Consider the following 24438-nt stretch of genomic DNA (forward strand, 5'->3'; position numbering starts at 1 on the left):
TCACTTTTTGTTGAATTACCTCCACCCAATTCTCTTTCGATATATCTTTACCTTTCCTCAAACCTATCATCATCAACCTCTTATACCTCCAACTAAGATATTTGTACTCGTCTTTTACACATGTTTAAACCATCGCAATCTCACTTCTCACATTTTATCTATTCGGTGATTACTCCCGCCTTGTCTTGTATATATTCGTTATTGGTCTTTTCTCTTCTAGAATGCACGCACATCCGTCTGGGCCATCCTCATTATTGTTATCTTTATTTTTTAGACGTATGAATTCTTGACTAACCAACGCTTCACCCAGTACAACATAATCAGTCTAACAACGATGATACTTTCTTATCATATGAAGTAGAACACATGAGGCGAACCTCTATATCATTCACTGCCTCCAATACGATGTGTGTCATTCTCTTCATTCCCCTTATTTCCTGGATTATAAACTCAATTAAGATATGTATGATGTGTATATTTATTTGTTAATTTGTATAATAACTTAAGTGTCTATTTATATATATTCAACGTAAAATAATACAAATATCTGTTGAAACCAAGTTAAATGACACATTATGTGTAGTTCCTACTTGTACTATTTCATAAAAATAAAATGAAGTCGTCCTTCTTTTAAAAAAAAGGAGTAATAGTAGATATTTTAACCAACAAATGAAATTATTATATTCTTCTGTACCAACTGCCAAGGCAAACACGCCCTAAAATTTTACAAGAAAAAGGACTCGAATAAACGGAGAGGAGAAGGCAAAGTCGAATCTTTGCCACTTTGCTCATCTCTGTGTCAACGCCATTATGATCTTCGTAGCTGGTGCTCCTTTAACTACAGATTCTTCTTCTTCATGTTCCCAGGTATTGTCATCCTCCTCCTTTTAAAAAAAAATTAAAATCCAACTTCAGGTTCATCTTCAATCTTAATTAAGGGCTGAACTGCACCCACATAATGCATATGGTACAACTAATCCCTTTTATACCCTAGATAACGTGTCTTCTGCAATATATATGATTGATTTGTAGTAATGGTGTTGCAGTATAATCATAAAGACTCCGCCTTTTTCCCTTTTGATTGGGTTAAATCTGTTCATCTGCGCTAAGTTGATAGGTTAGTATTTTTGAATTTCTTTTGGCCTTGGAATTGTCTGAAGAATTGATGTGGTTAAATAGAGAGAAAATGATACAAAGTAGTAACAATTTTTTTTTTTTTTTTACGGAAAAGCGTATTTTAAAGGGTAGCGGCTGCGGATTTCCCTTGTCATAAAAAAAGAGAGCGTATTTTAAAGGTATATATGTGTCCACGTGGACACATTACTATTTAAAATGATGAAATATTTATGATGTCCACGGATGCACATATATACCTTTAAAATACACTATTAAATAGTACAGGGGTAAAAGGTCCTTTCCAAAGTTTGGTATCGTAACAACAATTTCGACCAAAGTTGAAGTATTTTTTAGACCCTTTTCCCTTTTTTTTATGAAGAAAAGTAGTAACGAATTTTATTAATGCTTGGGCAAAGAATGCCCCTATACAAGATGTGTACCAAAAGCAGAAAACCTTCAAAAAGTTGTGGACTTTGTACTGTTTTCTTGATCTGTACATTGGACCAAAGAGGGACTGCTTGGTTTGGACTGTAACATCTGACTTTGTCAGATCTTTTGTTCTAAACTTCTAGTTTGTTTGATCAGTTGCAATCACTGTTTGGTTATTGTGCAAAAAACTGCTGTAGTGATTCTTGAGCTAATTTCTTCTTACCTGTGAAAAAGACTGATAAATTGATAATCTTATAGATAATCTAGATGAAAATAGTCATAGGCAATTTTGACCTACCAAAGGAAAAACATTGGCAAATTTATAATCCGATCAAATAGTCGGAACTCGGAAGAGTGGTAGACAGATTATTTATCACAGGTAAATATTTTTAGAGTTGCATAACTGATGAGCCCCTTACCAATTATAATTTGATTAAAAGCATTGGAGGAGGTGTCTTTGAATGACTCCTATCGACCATTCAGATTAGTTGCAGAGGGAGTCTTTGTCATATTGAATCCTGAAATCTCACTGCATACTTTTCTCTGCATTACAAGGGATACAAAGTCCTCTTTTTTGTTTCTATCTAGCTACTTAATAAGAACATCTGATATGAACAGGGACATGACATCCTGACGGATTTGATGAAGCATCCTGTTCTGGTATCTGCATCGTCTTCATTTAATGATGTTGCAGAAAGGAAATTCTCTGTCTCTAAAGATTCTAGTTCTGGTATATCAAGACATAATAGATGGGTTTACATTTTCCAGAGAGAATATGCAACGGTGGATCCTGCACTTGTCGATGTATGTTCATGCTTTCTTTAATAATCCTACTGCAATGACATCTGACCTTGTTCCCCACCATTCTTCCAATTTGTACTTCTTCTTTCTTCTGTCATAGTCCTAGACTTGCAGTTGCATGAGAGTCAATTTAAAGTAGTTTTTCTGGTCTCATCTGTCTTTATCACCCACTTCTTGTGCCACAAATCATAATATGTCTGATTTCTGCATAATACCTAATCTGTGTAATAGTTAGAGGAGGTGTTTCCTATAACTATCATGTTAGCACTATAAAATTCGGCAAAGGCCGTGACTTAGACATTTTTTGGAAGGCTGTGACTATCTAATGTGCCCATTGCTGCATGAGAAAAAAACAATCTATGCTTGGAAAAAGAAAAGTAGTAGACCATAAATTAGTTGTAATAGTTGAGAGTGTAATTGCCTCGAGGGAAATCAATGCATTTTGATGGTCAGGTTGGATATTATGCGAAAGGGAAATTGAGTCCTCAATCTGCCTGATTGTAAAATGCACTATGTTATTCTATACCGTGCACCTTGCAGATATTCTTAGACTGAAACTTGGTAGGTGCAAAATGTTTAGAATAATGGTTGTCATTTCTATCTTGGAACTGAAGTGTCCATTATGTTTACGGTTAGCTTATTCAAGTGTTTTGTGTTAGGACTTGTTGTTTTCCTTTTCAAGTATGTGGACTCTCTTCTACACACTTTCCTGATCCTTTGTGATTGAAGCATCTTTGTACCCAATACTGTGAGTTTGTAGCTATAGAGATTCATCTCCATTGTTGGTATGCTTCTGTCCAACCTCGTTTTGCTGGCCATTCTGTGCTCCATCCTTATTCTTATCATTTTCAAAGCCTCTTTTTTATCATCTTGACATACTTGTCATCTCGTGATGATATTCTAAAGATTTTCTCTTGTCATAATTAAGAGTTCTGTCAAGTTATTCTTCTTTTAGTTAGCATTTCTTTCGACTTTTATAGCAGAAGTTAGAGGGATATGATTGATGGTGGGTCATGTGGTTTCTCTTGAATGTATTCCTCCTTCAGTTCGCTTCATAGGTTATTTATGTAAAAACAATTCTAAGTCACTGAGAGTGGTTGCCGTTTCTGTTTGTATTTAAGTTAGAGCAAATCTTTTGACCATTCTATTTCTCACACAATGCTGATCTACTACAGTACCTAAAAGATTGTTAGCAAGTTTTTCAAAATTATCCACTCTTTTCTGCTGTTCTAAAAGATCTCCTATGTTCTTAAACATAGGTGGTTGGGACGGATGAGGCAACAACTTGCGTAGGCCTTGTCATAAGGAACCAAAACAGTGGAATGTAAGAGGAACTATTTAGACAAAAAGACATCACTAAATTGCATTCAGGTGTTCAAGTCTAACTATTGTGATTGTGACTTCGCTACAGTACATCTGTTGCTCACTTGGATTCACCAGATGTTGTTGATATTGGCCTGGCCCAGATGTTGGCTTTTGTTGTCAATCAAAGCTCTGATGCCATGTTGGATGTATTCTTCTCTAATCCTTTATGTTAAACAGCATTAGTAACTAGCTTCTTTTTTGTTCTCTATTTTTTTTACTGTTGATGCCGACATTGGAAGTGTATAATATGCAGGTTCATCTAATTGGTGGTTTTGATGATGCCTCGCCTGAAGTCAGGCCAAGATCCTTCTTATTCTTTGATTTTCACAGAGATAGTGAGTCATTTAGAGGTTAGATAATGAAGCTGAATCTGTTGGACTTCTTGTGCAGCATGTTAATGGTATTACAGAAAGTCACGGAAAGTTGGAGGGCTATTCCTTTCCTTTGTGTAAGAAAATAGTTGACAGCCTGGCAAAGAGTAATATGAAGTTCCAGATTCACACACTCCATGTTCTTGGCCATAATACAAGACGAGATACTGAAGGAAATGCATACCCCATCTTCACTGGTTTCCTGGTAAGCTGTATTTTGTATTTCACATTAGTTTATACCGTTGATTATTACAGAGCAAGGGAGGGAAAACTTAGTGGTAAAAGTCCTCCCCCAATCTTAAGGTTTAGGGTTTGAATCAATAATGATGAAAAGTGGGAAAGGACTGTCGCTATTTGATTCCTGGTTAGGGAGTTGTCATTCCAGTACAGTCGTTACAATTCGACATTCCAAGTTGCAATACCACTTCTGAGCTACTAGATAAATCATATACATTTTCTGAATTATTTTTTCTGTAGACATAACTCGTGAGGTATCTCTAAGAAATCCAAGTTCCTTAGACGTACTGGTTAAAGCCTGTATCTGGACCTTGAGTGAAAGACAAGACAATTGTGTGGGACAAAGTTGCGAAATTCAATTCTTTTGGAGGAGCTAACTTTTTCATTTTCTTACTTTTTAATGGAAGTTGTTCAGTAGTTAAATATCATTTATATTTCTCTTATCCTAAAGTGATCTCCAGTTTTTGGAAAGGGAAGTCAAATTTTGACTTAGTGCCTATGACAACCAGACGTGGATTTTGAATTTGGACAGAACATAATATACATATTCCAGTTGGTGCCATTATTTGAAATTAATAGGAAGCCATGGAAGCATGTTTTGATATCCATTATGTGAAACTGAATAAGATAAAAGAAGAATAGAGCTTGAACCATAGATTAAAAAATCTGGATAGTTTTTTTTTTTTGTTCTACATTAATTGGACAGGTTGCTCTGGTTAATTACTTAATTCCACGAACTGAGAGTGAGAGGTAGGGTTATTCGTGGTGGACCTTAAGAAAATATGAGAACCACCTGGAACTTCTTACTGACTGCTAACCCAGGTGAGAGACAAACAATAACCAGTTGGAAAGAATGATGCCAAATAAGACCATATTTAGTTGCAAATATAGCTTAAATGTCAAAGTTACCGATTTCAAAAAAATATTGCTTAAATGTCTGTGCTGGCGAAGATCAGCGGTCATCTCCTTTGACTAATCATAGTAGTGTGACATCATTTTTCCTTGAGGGAGGGGAACTCATTTATAACGTGAGGGACTCATTAACTCACAATTGACCTGCTGACTACACATTCCAACAGATGTTGATTGATTTATATTACATTACTCTAGGAACATAAGACTTTTGGATTTTACTTTGAATAAATGAACTGTTGACTTTTTCTACGCCAATTCTATGGCTATCATATCATTTGGATTCTTGAAACCAAATGGCCATCTGCACAGTGAGATGAATTGGTTGAAGTTGAGCTCCTTGCTTGTGTTTTTCTTTTGGCTTTGTATATTTATTGGTGCTTGATGCTCACCGTTAGTATCTGTAATCAGCAATCAATCTGTTTGACATTCCTGTCATTTGGCACAACCGTAAATAACGTCTGTTATCTAGTGAACTGGAGACTGGCAGGTGTATCTATCTTAGTTGAAATACATGCTTAAATTAATCTTTCAGATCTACACTAACAAATTTGCAGTGAAGTAACAAGTGTGAGGTTGCATTTTACTTGTCATCCTACTTTCTCTCTTTGCCGTGATTCTGCTTAGTATTATTAGGGAAAAGTGGGAGCAGACAAAGAGATTGCAGACTTAGGTCAGGAAGGCACATTATTCATATTGGGTCCTCAGATGTATATAACAGAAACTCTTGATCCTTAATTCTGGATGGATGCCAATCTAGTGGTTGGTATTCATGATGCATGAAAGGGAGAGAATTGCGACTACTTACATGGTTTTAAAATGCACACACGTATAGATGGAAAGTAAATATTAATTACCGTGTCCAGGAGAAAGAGGTATTGGGTTTTCATTTCATTTCTTAATGGTACGGTTGAACACAGGCAGGCTATTATGAGTTACCTACCCATTCTCTGTGTGCCTCAATCAGCTGATTACCAATACTTTCTGTTTCTACTCTCTGACAGAAACGATTTGTTGGAGCAGAAATTTCTCAGTATTCTACGGATCTTCTTGGATAAAGATTCTTAATTCTTTTTTTTCCAAATTCATTTGCTCAGGCGGAAACTGCCACTGGGTCTATTATCCCGGCAAACTTTGATGCAACAACAAGATGTCCCGACGAAGTTGTTAGGAGAATACGAGTATCTGCATCTTTTGAGGACCCAAGTTGGAAAGGAAGATTACTTGAGACATATGATACTCAGACTGATCAATTCGTGATTGCTCCATGCACTTGGTAAAACTGCTTACTTTGGATTTTCGTTATTTACTCCTTATGGCATTACCTCGGGGTGTTTATATATCTTATCCTGTCATGTTATTTCTCAGTTTGTTGTCTTAATTCTCTGAAGTTGTCATCTATATTTCTTATGTTTATTTCAATTTTATTTAGATGAATGGTGAGAACAATTTATAGTTACACAATCATGTTAACTGAGACACTAGTGAGCTTACAAGAACTTTATCTAGCTTCATTGGGAAAATTGGAACAGTTCGTATTAAAAAGAAACGTTGCCATCAAATCCACGATCTCTTGGTTACACTCTTTTTTTTTGGCTTTGCCACTTGAGCTAGGCCTCTTTGATCTTTTAAACTTATCTCTTAATGGACTCCATTTTTTATACCATAGGGACATGCGCAAGATGCATATTGCCCTCATGTTACAGAATTTATCTGACCAGGAAATCCTTCTTACGTGTTCCACCTCTCCTTCTGCTGAGGCTCCAGATTTCGTGGATAACCATAGAAGGTACTACAGCATTTCCACAATTACGACACTTCAATCCCTTTCCAGGATCACGGATTTGTCAGCGTGCTAGCCACGTGAGACATCATTTTAACAAATTCTTTCCACAGGCAGTGGGACTATTTAATCCAACACCCAGATTGGAGTGAAACATTCCCTTTCAAAAAGCCACGTATATTTCAAAGGACAGAAGATAAGAGTTGGGTGAGGCACCAAGCAGCAAAATCTAGCAGCTCATCTTATCGATACGCTGATTAAGGCTGTTTCGTTCAAGGGACCATCTAGGGGTAAAGGGAAGTTGGCGCGTGTTATGTGGTAAGTACTAATGTCTCTCTTAAGGTTATTTGGTACAACGGAAAGGGGTAAAAGTGCGTTAACTTCCCAGTTTCCTTCCATTTTTACTTGGGTTAAAAAGCTCAAGGGTGATATTTCCCCTCTCCAACTATTGCAGGTTAAATCAGTTGTCTGAAGCGTCTTGCTTCTGTGGTGAAGTGCAGGAGTCAGAGTCACAGCTAAAACTTACCCGTTAAATATTCTATTGATAAATAAAAGCTTGAAATGATGAGGCAAATTCTTAATTAGATTTTCCTAGTACATTGCTTGACAGGATAAAGGTAACAGTGACTTCTGTTCACATGTTCTCCATTGATGAGCCAAAACTTGAAATGCTTACCAATTTTCTTGTCAGTTTGTCTTATTATTTGTTTGATACAATTAATTGGTTTTCAGATAGTATCACGCAACATGACAATTCTTGAACTAACTAAAAGGGAGGGAGGACCACCATTGTAAAGTGAAAATATAAGTTTACCTATTAAAAACAAAGAAGATCAAATTTAAGTACAAGGGTCAATCAAACTATTTAATTTTTTATGCGAATTCAAGCAAACAAAACTTCACAAATAGTTGATAATTCAAACATATATTTGGAAACTGTAGTAAAAAAGAAACTACCTTGCTTTTCCCAAATAGTAGTAGTGCGACATAGAGGGGAAACAAGAGGGATACTAAATATTCATCATGGTTAGGTGCTAATCATAGCTAAAAAGAGATATAAAAAGGATTGTACTGAGCTCTTTTGACATTTCTCAATTTTGAAGCCCAATTATTCTTAAGCGGCAGTAACAATATCCTATCTAAGGACTCACATAATAAAAGTGTTTTCCGGTCACCAATACACAGATATGAAATACCTGGGCAACCCCCATCCTAAACGGATATATATTACACTAATACAGCACAGACAGTATCCTTTCGACGTTTATCCTTGTACTATCTCCTATTGGCAAGCAATATTTTTGCTAATACACAGTATGAATGCCATGAAATCAAGTCAATGGCTTCTGCAACTCACTGGGCCCATGAGCAAAATGGCATTTCTCTCCAAATGTGCACAAACCTTTTGAAAAATTCGCGCACATCTTTGTTTTAAGTGGGCCAGGAGGATCTCGAGTAAATGGGACAGCTTTCTTCAGCCCTCCTGTAGGTGTACTGATATTCGATATGAGCTCCTTACCATGGCACTCGCCTGATTAATCTGATCAAAGGTTCCTTGGAGTTCAACATTTCTTTTGTTAGTGTCCGTTTCCTGCTCCTTTATAAAGAGCTTGACACCAGTAACCCGACATATGTGTTTTGAGTTCACACCATTCTTCCCTATGATGTTTCCAGCAAGAGATGCATCTATACTAATGGTAGTTGTTGCAGATGCTCCAAAGTTTGTAGCAGCTAGACCAGGTTGGGACGGTTCAAGGTAGCCGGAGAACCCACTCGGAGGACCTTTGGCTTGGAAATCATCATACACTGGACGCACTTGCTTCCCAATCTCCATCTCACCATGAGCAAAGTGGCACTTATCACCAAACCTGCACCCTTCTGCAGTGTTGAACTTGCTGCAAAACTTCGATTTCACAGCTGGACCAGGACCATCACTAAAAGATGCACTATTCCTTCCAAATGGAGGTGCTGGGTTTGAACCCATGTTTGATAGCTGGCTCATAGCAGTGTAGCCAGGAACATAATGAAGAAAGTGACATCCCGCCCCAAATGAGCATCCAGATGTGCTACACCACATCAAGAAAATGATTGTTAGCGTAAGCACAACTGACCAACCAAAGAGACAGGCAAATGGAGCCAAGAAAAGAGAACACACTGGTGTAAGTATTGTTATACGTCAGCGTGTTTAGAGTATTAGCTTTCTCCCTTCCTGTTTTACAAGCTCATAACATTGTTTGAGCAAACACTACCTACTATTACATACATAGAGTGATTGCTATTAAGCTATCATGGCACTAGAAATAAAATATTGCTATCTGAAATAAGATTACCACCTTTAAGAAAACCTGTCTATTCAACATGAACTTACTGGCGACTGCGAGAGATGATTGAAAACTAATATACCAAGTAATAGTGCTAAAAATATTTATCACTAAACAATGACCATATGAATATCAAATGAGCTTATTCCATAATTGTAAGGCATGATACACGAGAAACCAACACCAGAATCATTAATCTGGATGCCAGGTAAATCAGCTCATAGATCAACTGCTTTCTGATTACTTGAAATTAGAAAGAGAAAGTACACGAGTAACTTCAGCCTGAACTAAATAGATAAATTTACGGGGTTCATTCTTCATCTACATCGAATTCTTGATGCTAAACGATTCCATCTCAAAACATAAATCAGATCTATTAACCACAACTCACAAAGACGAGTTAAAATTACAATTTCAAATGAAGAATAGTCCAACACACGCACAAGAAAAAAGTACAAAAAAGTTATGATGCTTCCAGGTTTGCATGATTGGCATATACATAACATTTAAGAAATGTTTGATGTTAGTTATTATATATGGTACAACAGCAGCAATGATGACGTCGACCACACCATAACCTCAAAATAGTTGAGGTAAGGTTGTCTATGTGACTTTTATATCAATTCCATTAGGAACAATTTTATTTCAATACTTACGATAACTAAGGGTTTGTAACACTAGATGTTCTAAACATAAATACACTTGTCCAACATTGACATACAGATTTGTGAACACATGACCTAATGTAAGTTCACTAAAATAGTGTTCCCCATATTGGAATGATACAAGTAATGGTATTTACCAGGCAAAAGTTCAGCTTACCTACATCCGTTGAGCATTAAACCCTACACTCATTTCATATAGACTCCATATCTACAATGACAATATCTCTTCTTCTTTTTTTGATAAAGTTAACATTATAACGACAGTATCTTTTTGTCCATATACCATTTATGGACTTTTCGATTAACAGTATTAGCTGGCTAAGAAAAGAAAATTTAGTGTTTAATCTTCTTGTCGTTATTGAAGAAGTTGAATTTTTAATGCTTGTATTGTACGATAAAGAACAGTTATGCCAAAACACTACAATCTTAGTATGAGAACTAAGTGGTTTTGTAATGTGCACTTTTTTGGTATTAATAAAATTGATCAGTTCGACCAACAATAAAAAACACTACAATCACTGAATAATTAAAATGAGGAAAACAATTGTACCAAGTTCATATACCACCCCCAGAATCCCAGATGTATTTATGACTTCCAGTACTATCAGTGTAGTTGGTTACCAGACAGTTATGGTTCTATTAGAGAACATTGTCACTAATTTAGTCCAGTAGCTAAAACCTAGCATATAATCCAAAACAATATGCATTGTTAGAAGCTCACAACACAGGCATAGAGAATACAGTAATAAAGATTAGGTTTAACAGAGATTATATAGAAAATATGGGAAGTTTGACGAGTATCAATTTCAGGCTCTATTCACACACATCCACACTCAACCTCAAACTTGAAAAACATCTTCCCACGACATATCTTAGATAAACAGTGCTAGATCCAACACTTTGGCTTGAACATCCTCAATGGTATAGAAATTTTCTATAGGGAACCTGTGAGTAAATACAGCTGATTGAAAATGTCGGGAGAAGAGTGCTTGTTTCTTTCCCTCTTTTCCCTCTTTTTATTTTTTATGAGCGAGAAATAGTCTAGGGCCAACCCTTAAGACCAACAGCAGCCTTCGAAACTAGGGGATAACAGGTCCTCCCCTCTATCATTCTCCACTTGAATACCATGCTTAGTTTGCAGGCACAAGGTTCGAACTTGTGACCTAAGTCACAACTCACAAGTCCCTCAATTTTGGCCACTTGAACTAAGCCCTGGGGCTTCTTTTTTACATTCATGATGACATGATATGTATTGCTCCAACAACATTTGGATTTTTCTTTTACCATCACAATCTTGTCATTCCAAATGTTATGGTTCAAGCATTACAAAACATTATAACATAAATGAATCAAATTGAGAAAACTTGTTTTTGATAGATGAAGCATGAAACCTGTAAAACTTCATGCATGGCTTTGATTTGCTTCCTACACCAGTCGTAAAGGATTCTGATTCTGTTACAAAAGATTAAATAGTTCTCTTTAGTTCATAATTTCCGGTGCATTAGCAATTACGAATATATATTTAATAGAATCAACTAGTCACACAGTACAATGCTGCAAACAACCCAATTCTCATTACAAATTCCAAAATCACCTAACCCTTAACTGTATCATTAAGCAACTCCCAAAACTATAAAGATGATCACTTTTATCGAGCTTTTACAACAAAAAGGCTTAGAATACTAGAATTAGTGCAATCGAAGTAGACCCAGAAAGAGAAAACTAACCATCTCTTGATTTCTTCATGCCTCCACTGCTACCGAAAGCACCGCCTACTCTTCTCTTCCTCCCAAACTCCATTATCGGCCGTTACACAGTGAAATTGAAGCAGATAAATACACCCAAAAATGAAAGAATTTAACCAAAACAAAAGCACTGGAAAATGCTAGGGTTTTGGTTTGGGCAGAGAGAATTGGGCGATTAAAGATTGAGATTCAAAATTTTGCAGCTTTAGATCCGCACCTGAATGTGTAATCCTCGTATTTGTTCCTTCACGGACACCTAATAAAACAAATATAATTAGTGAACTAGATGTATTAATAATAATTGCAATTAATTATATGTAGTAATTACTCCCTCCATTTCAAAATAAATAAATTAGTAAGTCAATACACACCTATTAAGAAAAAATATTTAACAAGTAAATTGAATACCAATTTCTACTTTTGTCTTTTTAGTTATTGTCAAATTATTTTTAAAATATAAATAATTCAAAGTATTTATTTTTGTTACTAATATGAATAATTAATTCTCTTAAAATTATGACCTAAAAAATGTCAATGAGAGGTAAAAAGGAAAGAAAACAACTTGAACTTTAAAGTTCGAACAACTCACTTATTTTGAACTATAAAAATAAATCTAATAATTCACTTATTTTAAAATGAAGAAAGTATATTTTTATTTATTATCATTTTAGTGTATCAGGGATAATTTGTCTTAAATCATGTCTATTTGTGTACTGATAGCCTTTGTTATAAACTTATAATATCATGGTGCGATGTGTATTAAGCTGAACATTTAGGCTTTAGCCAAATAAAAAATTAAATAATACACATCTGACACATCTCATGAGCTATTTCGCATGTGATAGTGTATATGAATAATACTTTCTGAATTATTTTACATAAAATGTATTAGTAATATTAAAATTAATGAAATACATATCATCTATATTGATATTATTCTAATTTATGAATTGATTTGATTTATATTAAAAATAATATGTTCTACAAAAAATTTAAGTTATACATAATTAAATTGTTTAAAGAGTTATTTGATACTAAGACGATTATGAAATATTAATAATATAAAAACTATCATATTGCCAGAAACAATAGAATCCCAAATTGAATGATTGATATTTGATAGTAAGCAATAGGTCTAAAAGATTGGATGATTTGACAAATACCTATTTTAGGATTAAACTGGAGTATAATTATAATTTGAGAAGTAAATAAAATAATTACAATTTAATAAAATAATTTTTCTATTCATTTTTACTTGTCATATTTTTTTAGAAAATAACAAGTGGATTATATATTTTACTATGATATTTATGTATAGGATAAACATAGTGTAAACCCGTGTGAATGAGATTACAACACGTGAAAGACAAACAGTATTACTTAATAGATAGCAAAATAGAACTTGACGACAAATTAACTTGATAAAGTGGTTGAAGCTCGAACATGCACTGAATAATAGCAAATTTTGTATATAAATCATGCAACATTAAAGACAAACAATATTGCTTAATAGATAGCTAAACAAAACTTGACAACAAATTAATTTGATAAAGTGATTGAAGCTCGAAAATACATTGAATAATAGCAAATTTTGTATATAAATCATGTTAACATTTTCCATGTAAGGACATGAGAGAATATATAATAAAATTGTTTTACCAGTCAAAAAGTTGTACTACTATTTCTATATTGTCAAGTAACTCATGCCAGCTACGATGTATTTATAAGTCATTAGGCTCAGCTTAATTTTTTATTTTTTACGTTCAGTATTATTTGTTATTTTATTGCATTTGATCACTTTAATTCTCTTAGCATTATAACCTCACTTACAAATTCAATTGCATTTTTTAGGGTAAACAGTGATATCAATTAATATATAATTTTTAATAATTATACAATATAATTTAAAATAAATAATTAATGTTAAAAATAAAATACGTAAAATTGAATAGGGGAGTAACAAACACCCGCTTCTTTCTTCTTTTCTGATTTTTATGTGAATATGGTTGAAATTGCACATTATGCTCATATTCATTTGGTAAAATGCATAAAAATATTAAGTGCATCCTTGCTATTGAAATTATTTTTTTATTATACTATTTAGATGGGTGGATTCAAGGATAATTTTATCTTTAATGATGCCTCACCTATGTATTTCATTTGTTCTAAAATAAGTGTCATTTTAATTCATATCACACTCATTAAAAAAATAGAGGATGTAATTTACTAAATTACACATATTTATTAGATTTTTTTATTTTTTTTAATTGAGCATTATTAAGAGTAGCAAATCTTTAATATAGCTGATTTGAAAATGAGTTGTACAAATATTAAATCTTTCATAAGTAATACCATTTTTGATAGGTCACTAAAAGGTAAGTTATTCATGTATAAAATACAGAAATTCCATACACTTGGTGGTTAATTACATCATATTCCAGAAGTTTCCCAATTACAAATATCCCGAATTTTTCATTGCTTTCAGATACATTCCTTGGATGTCCAATACATTGCAAATGATATATTACTTAATAAGAAAATGTATCCGAGAGAGAATTTTTGTAATTTTTTAAAATAATAGACAATTTTAAAAATCATGATATCTTAAATTGTGTACTTGTATATTTATGTAATTTTTCCTAAAACAAATAGGATATAATAATTTTTTAAAATTACCATTTTAAAAAAGTTATATCTACATAATCCTCTCTAGAAAAGAACTCCTAATGTTATCACTTTAGCATTTGCCCGGCCACAAACATTGGTTAGACTTTCAGCCCAACCCAACAAAACTAACAGCCAATCCCTTATCTGTAAATGGGAAACTACACAAATTAGACCTAACAGGTAAAGTATTTTTCCAAATTGGACCCATTCCAATATATTTACTCATATTGGACCCACAATTCAAATTATTTACCTGGTTGCCCCCTTATTCTATTCATTGAACCGTTGTTGATATCATTGAAATATCTATATATTCTGATGATATCAAGCAATAATTGAGCAGTCTTTTCACTGAAACACTGTCTCTTCCTCCTTGATGTAATCAGAGTATATATATACTCTAATGATATACACGGAGTTACTGAGTAGTGTTTTCACTGAAGCACTACTTCTTCCTCTTTGATACCATTAGAGTATATATATATACACTATGATGCTATCAAATAGTAAATGCGAATTAGTAGTTAAAAACAAGGGGGTATGAAAGAGGTAGCCACTTGTAAATAGTTTTTTCTTTTTGGGATACAAGTGTTATTTTCCCTCTGTAAATTGTAATCCTAAATGTGTTTCTTAAGAGATTTTTGTGACTACAAATATATGCTCATTATGAATTAAATTTTTTATTTAATTATGAAAATATGTCAATTTTTCTATAATTAGTTAACTAAGGTCTTAGTTGGTACGAGAAATAAAGAATAATTAATTTATAATTAATTTTTGAATGAACTTATTCCATCTTTGATTGGAATACAATTGTAGAATAACTTATTTCGAAGTTATAGTACTTTCTCTGTTTAAAAAAGAATGACCTAGTTTGACTTGATAAGGAGTTTAAGAAAATAAACAAGACTTTTCAATCTTGTGATCATAAATTAAAGTTATTCTAAATCTATCAAAATGTCCTTTTATTTTGTGGCCTTAAACACGTCACATGGAAAACTGAAATTAAAGTGTTGCATAAAAAAGGAAAGGGGTCATTCTTTTTTAACAGACTAAGAAGAAAATATTTCATTTTTTAAAACAGATAAAATATTATTTTTATTCTATATTGAGAGTGGAATAACAATTTCGAGATAAATATTCATGTATACCATTTTTAAAAAGTTATATCTATGTAATCCTCTCTAGAAAAAAATCTCCTAATGTTATATAACACTTTAGCATTAACCCGGCCCACAAACATTGGTTAGACTTTCAGCCCAACCCAACAAAACTAACAGCCATTCCCTTATGTGTAATCCTTTATGTTTCTTATGATATTTTTGTGACTACAAATATATGCTCATTGTGATTTTTAAAAAAAATAATATGAAGATATGTTAATTTTTTATAATTAATTATGAACTTATTTGGTATGAGAAATAAAAAATAATTAATTTCAAAATAAACTTATTTGTTGGAATACAATTATAGTATTGTTTTATTTGAATGAAATAACAATTCCGGGATAACTTGTTCCTAACCAATTGTAAAGTAAAATCAGATGTCAAGTGTTTTTTTTTTTTTTTTGAAAAATTGTATAAAATAACAAACTATTAATTCAAATTAAATGTTATAGCCACGGTTTATTTAATTATAACCCGTAGCAAACAATTGTCATTCGCCTCTCTCCCCAGCGAATCTCGCTCGCCACTCTCCCTCACCTCTCTCACTTTATACAAACACAAATGCATAAATTGCGTTTGTGTTTGTATAAAACGAGAGAAAACCGTATCTGCAAATATAAATACATATATTTTCGTCACATACACTTATAATTATACAAATACAAATCTCCCCTACCAGTTGAAGTCTGCGTTAAAGCACCACACATAACTCATGTTGGTTAGGGTCAAGTCTTGAGTACAAGCAAACGGCTAACCAGTTGCCACATCACCTAATATTAAACTAAAATGTTTACATTTACATACACTTTATAGATATCACAGTCAACAGCATAGCAACTATACCTCCCAAAATTAAACACACTGAAAATAACCTTTAGCTACTCAAAAGAAAGGTCAAGAGCCTCCATTAAAGCTCTACAACATTTCTCAAAGGAGAATTCATCTTTGCAAAAATAATGAAAGCTTCATTGAAATTTCGAGAAAATCAAAATCCAATTGTCAAAGCCAAAATCCCATTAGGTTTTCCATTACGGTCTAGTATTGAAACCAGCACTAATGATGTCAAAGACAGAGATTTATGTTTGAGTTTCAGTACCTTTTTCCAATCCGGTCCGGTTCTGAAGCTGTTTTACCGGCCCAATGATTCAGACCGGCCTTTCGGGTTGGTTGTGAAAACCGGAGTCGGATCTTTTGGTTCTCCCATTGAAGCACCCATGACCATGAGTGCGGAGTTTAATTTTCTAGGTAATGGAAACCCTAGCTTTTTCATTCACTTTAAACCTCGATTGGGTGATTTTTCAATCCGGAGATCGGTCAATTCGAGGAAAATCGAAAACGACGACGTACAGAGCAACAATTTTGTCCCTAAGGATGATGAGAAGAAGAGCGGGAAAGTGACCTGGGCTAATTTGTTTGCGGCGGAGGGATTATTGGGTGGGGAAGTACACGCGAGAACGGTGTTTCCGATAGTGGATAAAGTGGTGGGGAAGATAGGATGGAGTTTGAAGTTTCCGGCGACGGGGAAAATGCCGTACATGGCGGTTAGCAAATTGGCGATCGAACACGTGTGGAAGGATAAGGCGAATTCGCGGGGGAATGATGGTGACGTGGCTGAGGCGTGTTTGGCATTGAAGAAAGAGCTGGTTGATTTGGAATCGGAGAAAGAGTCTTTATGGAAGGAGCTGGAGGAGATGAAGATGTCTACCGGCAAGTTTGTGCCGGCCGCCGGTGGTAGAAAGATGATGAGATTGAGAAGAATCATAGAGAGAGTGAAAAGTAGATCAAAAGCTGGTAGAAGTGGAGAGATTAAGAAGAGTTGTGCAGTTAATACTGTGTGATTAATGCCTTGTAATTGTCTGTTTGAATAACAACTAGTTAATTAATGATAACACGATCAGTCTCTCACTCGGTATATCATTTTATTATGAGCAGGAGATTTGTAGCAATCACGATTCGTATTACTCGTTATCGTAAATATTAGACACTATGAAAGATATAAAATGTTTAGGCAAAAAACCTAAACTAAATTAAAGTTTATGAGAAAGACAAGTTAATAAGTCAACATACTAAATTAGCAATACTAGTTATGATTGAAACTTGAATCATACCTATAGCTAATTCCAACAACTTGACATCAAAGGAGAAATTGGAGTTTGTCTTCTCGGTCGTCGAACTTGTTGTATTAGGTTTGCCTAGTGCTGGTTACCTCTTCAGTGTGGTTTGAGAGCTATTACATAATAATAGGGTTTACCTTGTGCACACCCAAAAAAGAATAACGACTGTTGATTTCGGAAAAAATTAAAAAAACTCTACTTGATCAATGTAATCTGAGTCTTTTATGGGCTGAAAGAAAACAAAGGCAAAACTAAACGCAGATTCACATTTCGTTTCCCCAAACTGGGCCTGGGCTAAGTTTCACATTCCCAAAATAAATGGGGGTAATTTACGAGAATCACTTTGGAAATGGATATTATAAATGGGAAAATTATATAAAATAGCAAATTATTAATTCAAATTAAATGTTATAACCACAGTTCATTTAATTGTAATTCGTAGAAAACACTTGCCGTTCGCCTCTCTCCCCAGTGAGTCTCGCTCACCTCTCTCACTTTATACAAACACAAATTTATAAATTGCGTTTGTGTTTGTATAAAACGAGAGAAAATTGTATGTACAAATACATAATTTCGTCATATACACTTATAATTATACAAATACAGATCTTCCCTACCAGTTCTCTTTTGCCTTTCGCTCTTTCTCGTTTTATACAAACACAAATTATACAAATTACAATGTAAAATTTGTGTTGTATAAAACGAGAGAATATACAAATGTTTTATTTCGATTCAGTTGTATACAAATTCAAATTTTATGCAGATATACTAACACAATCATTGATACATATTCATAGTAGTTACATATATACAATTATCTAACCGATATACATATACAATCGTTGCGCTTTTATACAAACGAGAGGCTGCCAGCGATTTATACAAATCTAATGCTTCATAGCAAACAACTATAACTATAACATATAAATATGAATTTTATGTTTGCTAAACCTAAAAAATTACTCTTTTTTAAACGGGCTATTCGCTCAAATATTTTTATGGGAAAATGTCTGATATATTTTTTAATTTTGTGATTTAAAATTAATAAAAAAAAGTAGCTTACATATACCCTTTGTGATCTAGGGTGATATTTATTTTTTCTCTCTTGAAATTGTTGGTTTTAAATTTTTACCCCTTGAGAGTTTTTAAGTAAAAAGAGACTGAAAATGTGCTTAACAGCAAGAAGAAGAAAAAAAAAATGACGCATAAGTTTAGTGACGCAGATTATCCTACGGTATAAGTTTAATGACATAAGTTTAGTGACATAAGTTATGCCCCAAAATAAGAGAAATTAATCCAGGACACTGGTTATGCCTCAAGGCAAGACAAAGGAAATTAAAACCAAGACAAGAGTTATGCCCCAAAACATAAGTTTAGTGATACAAGTTACTCCCAAAGGCATAAGTGGCACAAATTAGTGACACAAGTTATACCACAAGGTAAAAGTTTTCAATTATTTTTGCCCTGGGAATCAGATACTATAGAACTTATGTCTTAGGAAAAAGTTTCGCCCGATTATAATTAAAAAAAAGTTGACACACAAATGTTTATTAAGAGAACAGTAAGAGACAAAGGTTAAAATCATGAATTTGAGGGATAAAAATTGAAAATCATCTCAAAATAAGAGCTATCCGTACAAAAAATACTAATTGATGTTCAACTTCTGATCCTGTTTATTTCATAGATAAAACTTTAAATTTAATAAATTTTACCTTATGAATAAGACTTTCGATTCAAAACCTTAAAGATTTTCTAGGGCTAATAAGAACTAAAAATTTCAAAATCACTCATTTTCAAAACCATCAAAAATAATTTTGTGAAATACTTGGCAAGAAAAGAAGTAATTGTATTTTCTTTTTTCTTTGTAAATAAATGTTGTGGAGCCTATTTCCCACTGTCTTTCCTCGAATAAGGGAGGAAAAAGGAGCTGGCAAAAGGTCACTCACACTGCCTTTTAGTGTCCCACACTACTCCCATATGTAATCCTACATATTTTATTAATAATAATGAATTGAAATTAATAAGGTTACGTTGAATATGCGATATAAATTTTATTTTAGATTTATGTTTGGATATATGATTAGGGATTATGGTTCAAATTTTGAAATTTTCAGTATAATTGAGGGATTTAAAATCGTGATTTCGATGATTTAAATATAAGTTTATATTTGGTAAAAGAAGATCCGTTATTTTAAATTTAGCGAAAACAGGACTCCTGCTCGGATTGAAAAAGTTGCTCATATCATGTTAGGCAAGGTATTTTGATATCTTGTTTATGAACCATGATTTGTTTATTTGATAAGATTATATAAGAATTGAAAAAATTTGGATAGTTTTTTCAGAACTTAAGGAGGTTTTATATGTTTAGAAGAAAAAACTTACAACTTAAAAAAATTAAAAAATTAAAATTATATGTCCAAAAAAATAAATTCAACTTCATATCATAATAATTTCATATTGGATGTTCAAACGGACCCATAGAGAAAAGTTAATTTAGTGAAGAGGTATTAGTTTGTGTTTATGTGTATGTGAATAATCAGCATTGCCCATTTGCTTTTACTCAAGTCTATTTCTTTTAATTAATAGAGAGTTGAAATTTAAAATAATTTTACCTTTCAAACCAACAAAAAAAATTGAAACACCTAAAATTAAAATGAGAGGGAGACCTTTTTTTTTTTTTAAAAAAAGGATACTTTCTCCGATTCAAAATATGTCCACTAGCATTTAGCACTTATTCTTAATTATTAGTAGTATTATTTTTGATATTTTGATTAAATTGTCTTTAAATAAATTTACATATTATTCACTTGGCATATTGGGATCTGATCACTTAGAACTTGACATTAATAATATCATAGAAAATCGGACTAAGATTATATAAGCGGACATTTTGTTTTGAAACAGAAAATAAAATAAAATATTAAGTGAATATTTATAATTTTACTATGACTAATAATTTTTTTTATCACTTAATTATGTATATGTGTTATGTGAAGTTTGTAGTGCAACCTGTTATTTATTATAAGTTTAGTGAATTTTTATATATAAATTTATAATCCGGATTATAAGTATTGAATGTAGATGAACTTGTTGATTGAACCCTATATTTATCACTTTTTACTAGGTCAATTTAAATCAAAATAAAATTATGTCTAGATGTGTATTTTCAAACTCTAATTTTTCCAAATAGTAGCTAAATTGAATTGTTTAACCCATGACTTTAAATGTGATATACGTATACCAAATACAGACTTTTCATATTTTAAAGGAAACACTTTATAATCAACATATATAGAATGGAAAATAAGATATTCCCTTATATTCCATCCAGATACAATAATTTGGCAAGCTGAGTTTTTTTTTAAAACAAAATTGATAATTCAGAAATCAAGATGTAATTTAACAGTATTATTTTATTTTATTTTTTGAAAAATAATAATTCGTACTGTTTCAATTAGTGAAGTCGATTTAAAGTAATTAAGACTATTAGAAAGAGATAAATGGTAGTTAAATGGAAAAGAAACTTTTTTTATGATTAAGACATTAAAATATGCTGATGGTGGTGTAACCAAATCTTAAAAGGCAAATAAATATGATTCATATTCCCGAGTTATTTTTCAAATAAGGCATATAGACATTAATTAGTATTCCTGAATTTGTGAGGTAATATACACCTATTAAAGAAAATAATTAAGGACATAATTTAGATCATATTTTTCACTATCAATAAATATATTTGGCAATACTTTACTTTGTTGGGGTTATTTTTTAATTAGAAGGAGCTAACCAGGGTGGATCGGTAAATTCTTTTTTTTCATCTAAAATACCTCTAAAGTTAAACCGCTAACAATAACTCCAAAACAACTACTCTATTTTCTAAAACATTGCCATGTATTACAATTCCAAAAAATAACTCTGCCCAAGAGATAATTTGTCAAATCCAAACAGATGTTCAAGAGTTGGTGTGTGAGAGAAATTACTTGTTGAATAAAATAATATATTGATCATGCCTTTCTCAACTTCATTTCTTTCTTTCTCCTCACCCTTCTCTTTTGCATTTCTTGCCTTTCACCTTTTTTTTAAAAAAAAACTTTTGATATATTTTTCAAATCAATTTCGTAGTTGTGAAATTTATTTATCTAATTATTTTTATTTTACATACATACCTTTCAAATACATTTATTTTATTATAATTTTTTTTATAATATCAGAAATATAAGAAAGAAAAATAGAGAGAATATTACAAGATGTAAATTTAAATATTTACCAGCGAGATGATAATCTAAATAGTCAATCAATAAATTATTAAAATTTCTTATTTGATATGTGTAGATTATAAGATAAATTTTATGTAGTTATATCTAATACAATTATGTCGTTTTCATGTTCCTCCAAGACGTGAGGCCTACTTGTTCTACGATTTTATGCTCCTTTTTCTATTTTTCTTGAATATGTAGTCATTTACGTGTATATATTTTGAATTTCATAATTTTGGTGAAGTACTACACTAACTTGTTGTGCTTAAGCCTTTATTTTTTTTATATAAAAAATATGTAGTCTAAAATAAATAATGTTTTAAATGATCATTTAATTGGTGAAATAGATATAGTTATTTCAAGATAAAATTTGAGATTAATTATTATAAAAAATTTAATTTAAAATATTAGCTAATCATGAGAGTTTATTCTACCATTTATATTAAAATGGTAAAATTATTATCCTATATAGAAGATACAAAATGAGATAAAATAATCTCACAAAATATTTCACCATTTTATTCCAATATAGTATAAGATATCAAATATTAATGATAATTAAGAGGAAGACAAAAATTACTCTCATCAAATCAAATTCCACATACAGTTTGCAAAGAAAAAGTCAAAATTAAAGGCACAAATTAATATAATAATATACACATATCATGATATTGATATATTTGAAAATAGATAATATGTCAATATTAGAATATGAAGATTGCAACTTGAATGAAATTATGTATTCATTGAAAAAAAAAATATTAGAAAAGAAAATATTATAATTATTTGGCATTAATCAACTTTAAGTTTCTTCAGAATCGACTATTGTTTTATTATATATGGATATATTTATATAACTTGAGCTGAAGGATTGCAACTTGAGGGGAATTATGTATTCTTTGAAGTTGTCATAGTTTGTAGAACTTCTCTAAATTAATACTCGATAAATTAGTATTTTTTTTTACTTTTGATTTGAGTCAGTAATTGATTTTGATAAGATAATATATTTTTAGAAGACTTCTATATAAATATATGGTACTCTTATTACCATAAATTAATAATTATAAATTATAAAAATGTTGAAGTTAATTTAGTGAAATATGAATCTAGTGTGTTTTTTTTTAAAAATAAATAAATCTAGTCGAAGCTTATCTCTAACTTTTCTTATTGCATGTAAAATTTCGATGTTGTCTTCTCGGACTGCACCAAAAATAGTGAAGATTTTTAAACGTGATAAGTGTTCCCTTGTGTGTAACTGGTTCAAATGTATTTTATCCTCTTCAATGTAATCATCTACATTGCTTTCTTTGATGGCATCCACAATTTTTCTAAGCTCCGAACCTCTAAATATGTATCATTTTCACCCATATAATCTAATAGACCATTGGCATTCATTTTATTATGGTAATTCAATTGAGATTATTAATCATGACGTTAATAGTATTTCTACAAAATAATAATATTTTACAATTTCAATAATATAATATTAATTTAGATATATTTTACTGTAATTATGTTCTCCGTTGAGGATATTACTACTAATTCTCATCAAACCATTTAATGAATCCATTATTTTTTGGTTAAATTATATTTTTAAATAATATTTTCTTAAGAGTATTAATTGTACGGATAAAATGAGTAAAAATTAATTAATTTTATCTTAATATAATAAATAAACATGTGAAATAAATTATGGAGCAAAGTATTGAATTGCGACTTAAAGTGGTGTCAAATAGCACTTCTCTTTGTTTATAACAAGTTATTCTTAAAAGTAGTACAATTTACTCCCTCTATTCCACATTAATTGAATTTGTGAGGCAATCCACGCCTATTAAAAAAACATTTAAGGACATAATTTAAATCTTTAAAAAAAATAAAAATAAAAATGGGCAAGCCCTTTTTATTGATGGACTACATTACATGAAGATCAGGCCCAACAGAGGACCTGATCCAACACCTAATCAGTCATTAGGAAACAAAATATAAACAAAATAGAAACAAAAATGGAAAGGGGAAATGGGAAAATGGAAAGTGACTCGCCGTAACAACCATCGTCGTCGATGTCTTTCCGGCCATCCTCCAACAACTTGAAATCACAACAACAGTACAACGAATTTGGGGTGTATTTCATCTCGAACGTTGTCTAGTCTTACCAACGTCATGAAATCATCCCAATCGGAGATTTCTCCCGCTCAGTGTACTTCAATCGAAACTTCATGTCAGGTGATAACCTCATTCCCTTTGAATCTTTGTTCAACATATACCAAAAAAATGACCTCGTAACCTTCATCCCTTAGCTTTGACAGGTTGATCCCAACAAGGAGCTAATACCACTGTTGAAAGCTTCGCAACGAGGTTACTGCAGCATTCTTAGGTATTTTCCTTCATCTGAAATCTGCTCTTTGTCGTTTTACCATTGTCCCTCCGAATAAACTTGCTATTTTCGCAATCTTCAGAGTATTGTATGAATGTTACTGTTGCCTGTTTACG

The 24438-nt window shown here is 32.1% G+C and overlaps 2 protein-coding genes and 1 pseudogene across 3 annotated transcripts; 2 read left to right on the forward strand and 1 right to left on the reverse strand.

The window, feature by feature from the left end:
- Positions 1–761: 761 nt before the first annotated feature.
- On the forward strand, positions 762–7334 carry LOC125833765 (protein N-terminal asparagine amidohydrolase). The gene is made up of 9 exons (XM_049512949.1): positions 762–867; positions 2164–2349; positions 3606–3670; positions 3758–3857; positions 3965–4003; positions 4102–4287; positions 6329–6507; positions 6901–7020; positions 7128–7334. Exons 1-9 carry the CDS (start codon positions 811–813, stop codon positions 7273–7275), a joined length of 1080 nt encoding a protein of 359 aa, XP_049368906.1. The 5' UTR covers positions 762–810; the 3' UTR covers positions 7276–7334.
- Positions 7335–8071: 737 nt separating this feature from the next.
- Positions 8072–11982, reverse strand: LOC125833760 (zinc finger CCCH domain-containing protein 31-like; annotated as a pseudogene). The gene is made up of 3 exons (XR_007443317.1): positions 11728–11982; positions 11392–11452; positions 8072–9080 (listed from the first exon to the last, which is right to left on the reverse strand). The product of XR_007443317.1 is annotated as a zinc finger CCCH domain-containing protein 31-like (transcript).
- Positions 11983–16534: 4552 nt separating this feature from the next.
- LOC125833567 (uncharacterized) lies at positions 16535–17416 on the forward strand. The gene has a single exon (XM_049512725.1). It carries the CDS (start codon positions 16535–16537, stop codon positions 17414–17416), a length of 882 nt encoding a protein of 293 aa, XP_049368682.1.
- Positions 17417–24438: the final 7022 nt, after the last annotated feature.

The sequence above is a fragment of the Solanum verrucosum genome, unplaced genomic scaffold (genome assembly GCF_900185275.1).
Source record: "Solanum verrucosum unplaced genomic scaffold, falcon-dt-bn FXZP01000307.1, whole genome shotgun sequence".
Lineage (NCBI taxonomy): Eukaryota > Viridiplantae > Streptophyta > Magnoliopsida > Solanales > Solanaceae > Solanum > Solanum verrucosum.

Bases quoted from the DNA above. Each gene is read 5' to 3' on its own strand.
- LOC125833567 (XM_049512725.1), top strand. From the start codon at position 16,535: ATGAAAGCTTCATTGAAATTTCGAGAAAATCAAAATCCAATTGTCAAA.
- LOC125833765 (XM_049512949.1), top strand. From the start codon at position 811: ATGATCTTCGTAGCTGGTGCTCCTTTAACTACAGATTCTTCTTCTTCA. The intron at 868-2,163 runs GTATTGTCATCC...TGATATGAACAG, and splicing joins CTTCTTCTTCATGTTCCCAG to GGACATGACATCCTGACGGA. The intron at 3,858-3,964 runs GTATTCTTCTCT...TATAATATGCAG, and splicing joins GCTCTGATGCCATGTTGGAT to GTTCATCTAATTGGTGGTTT.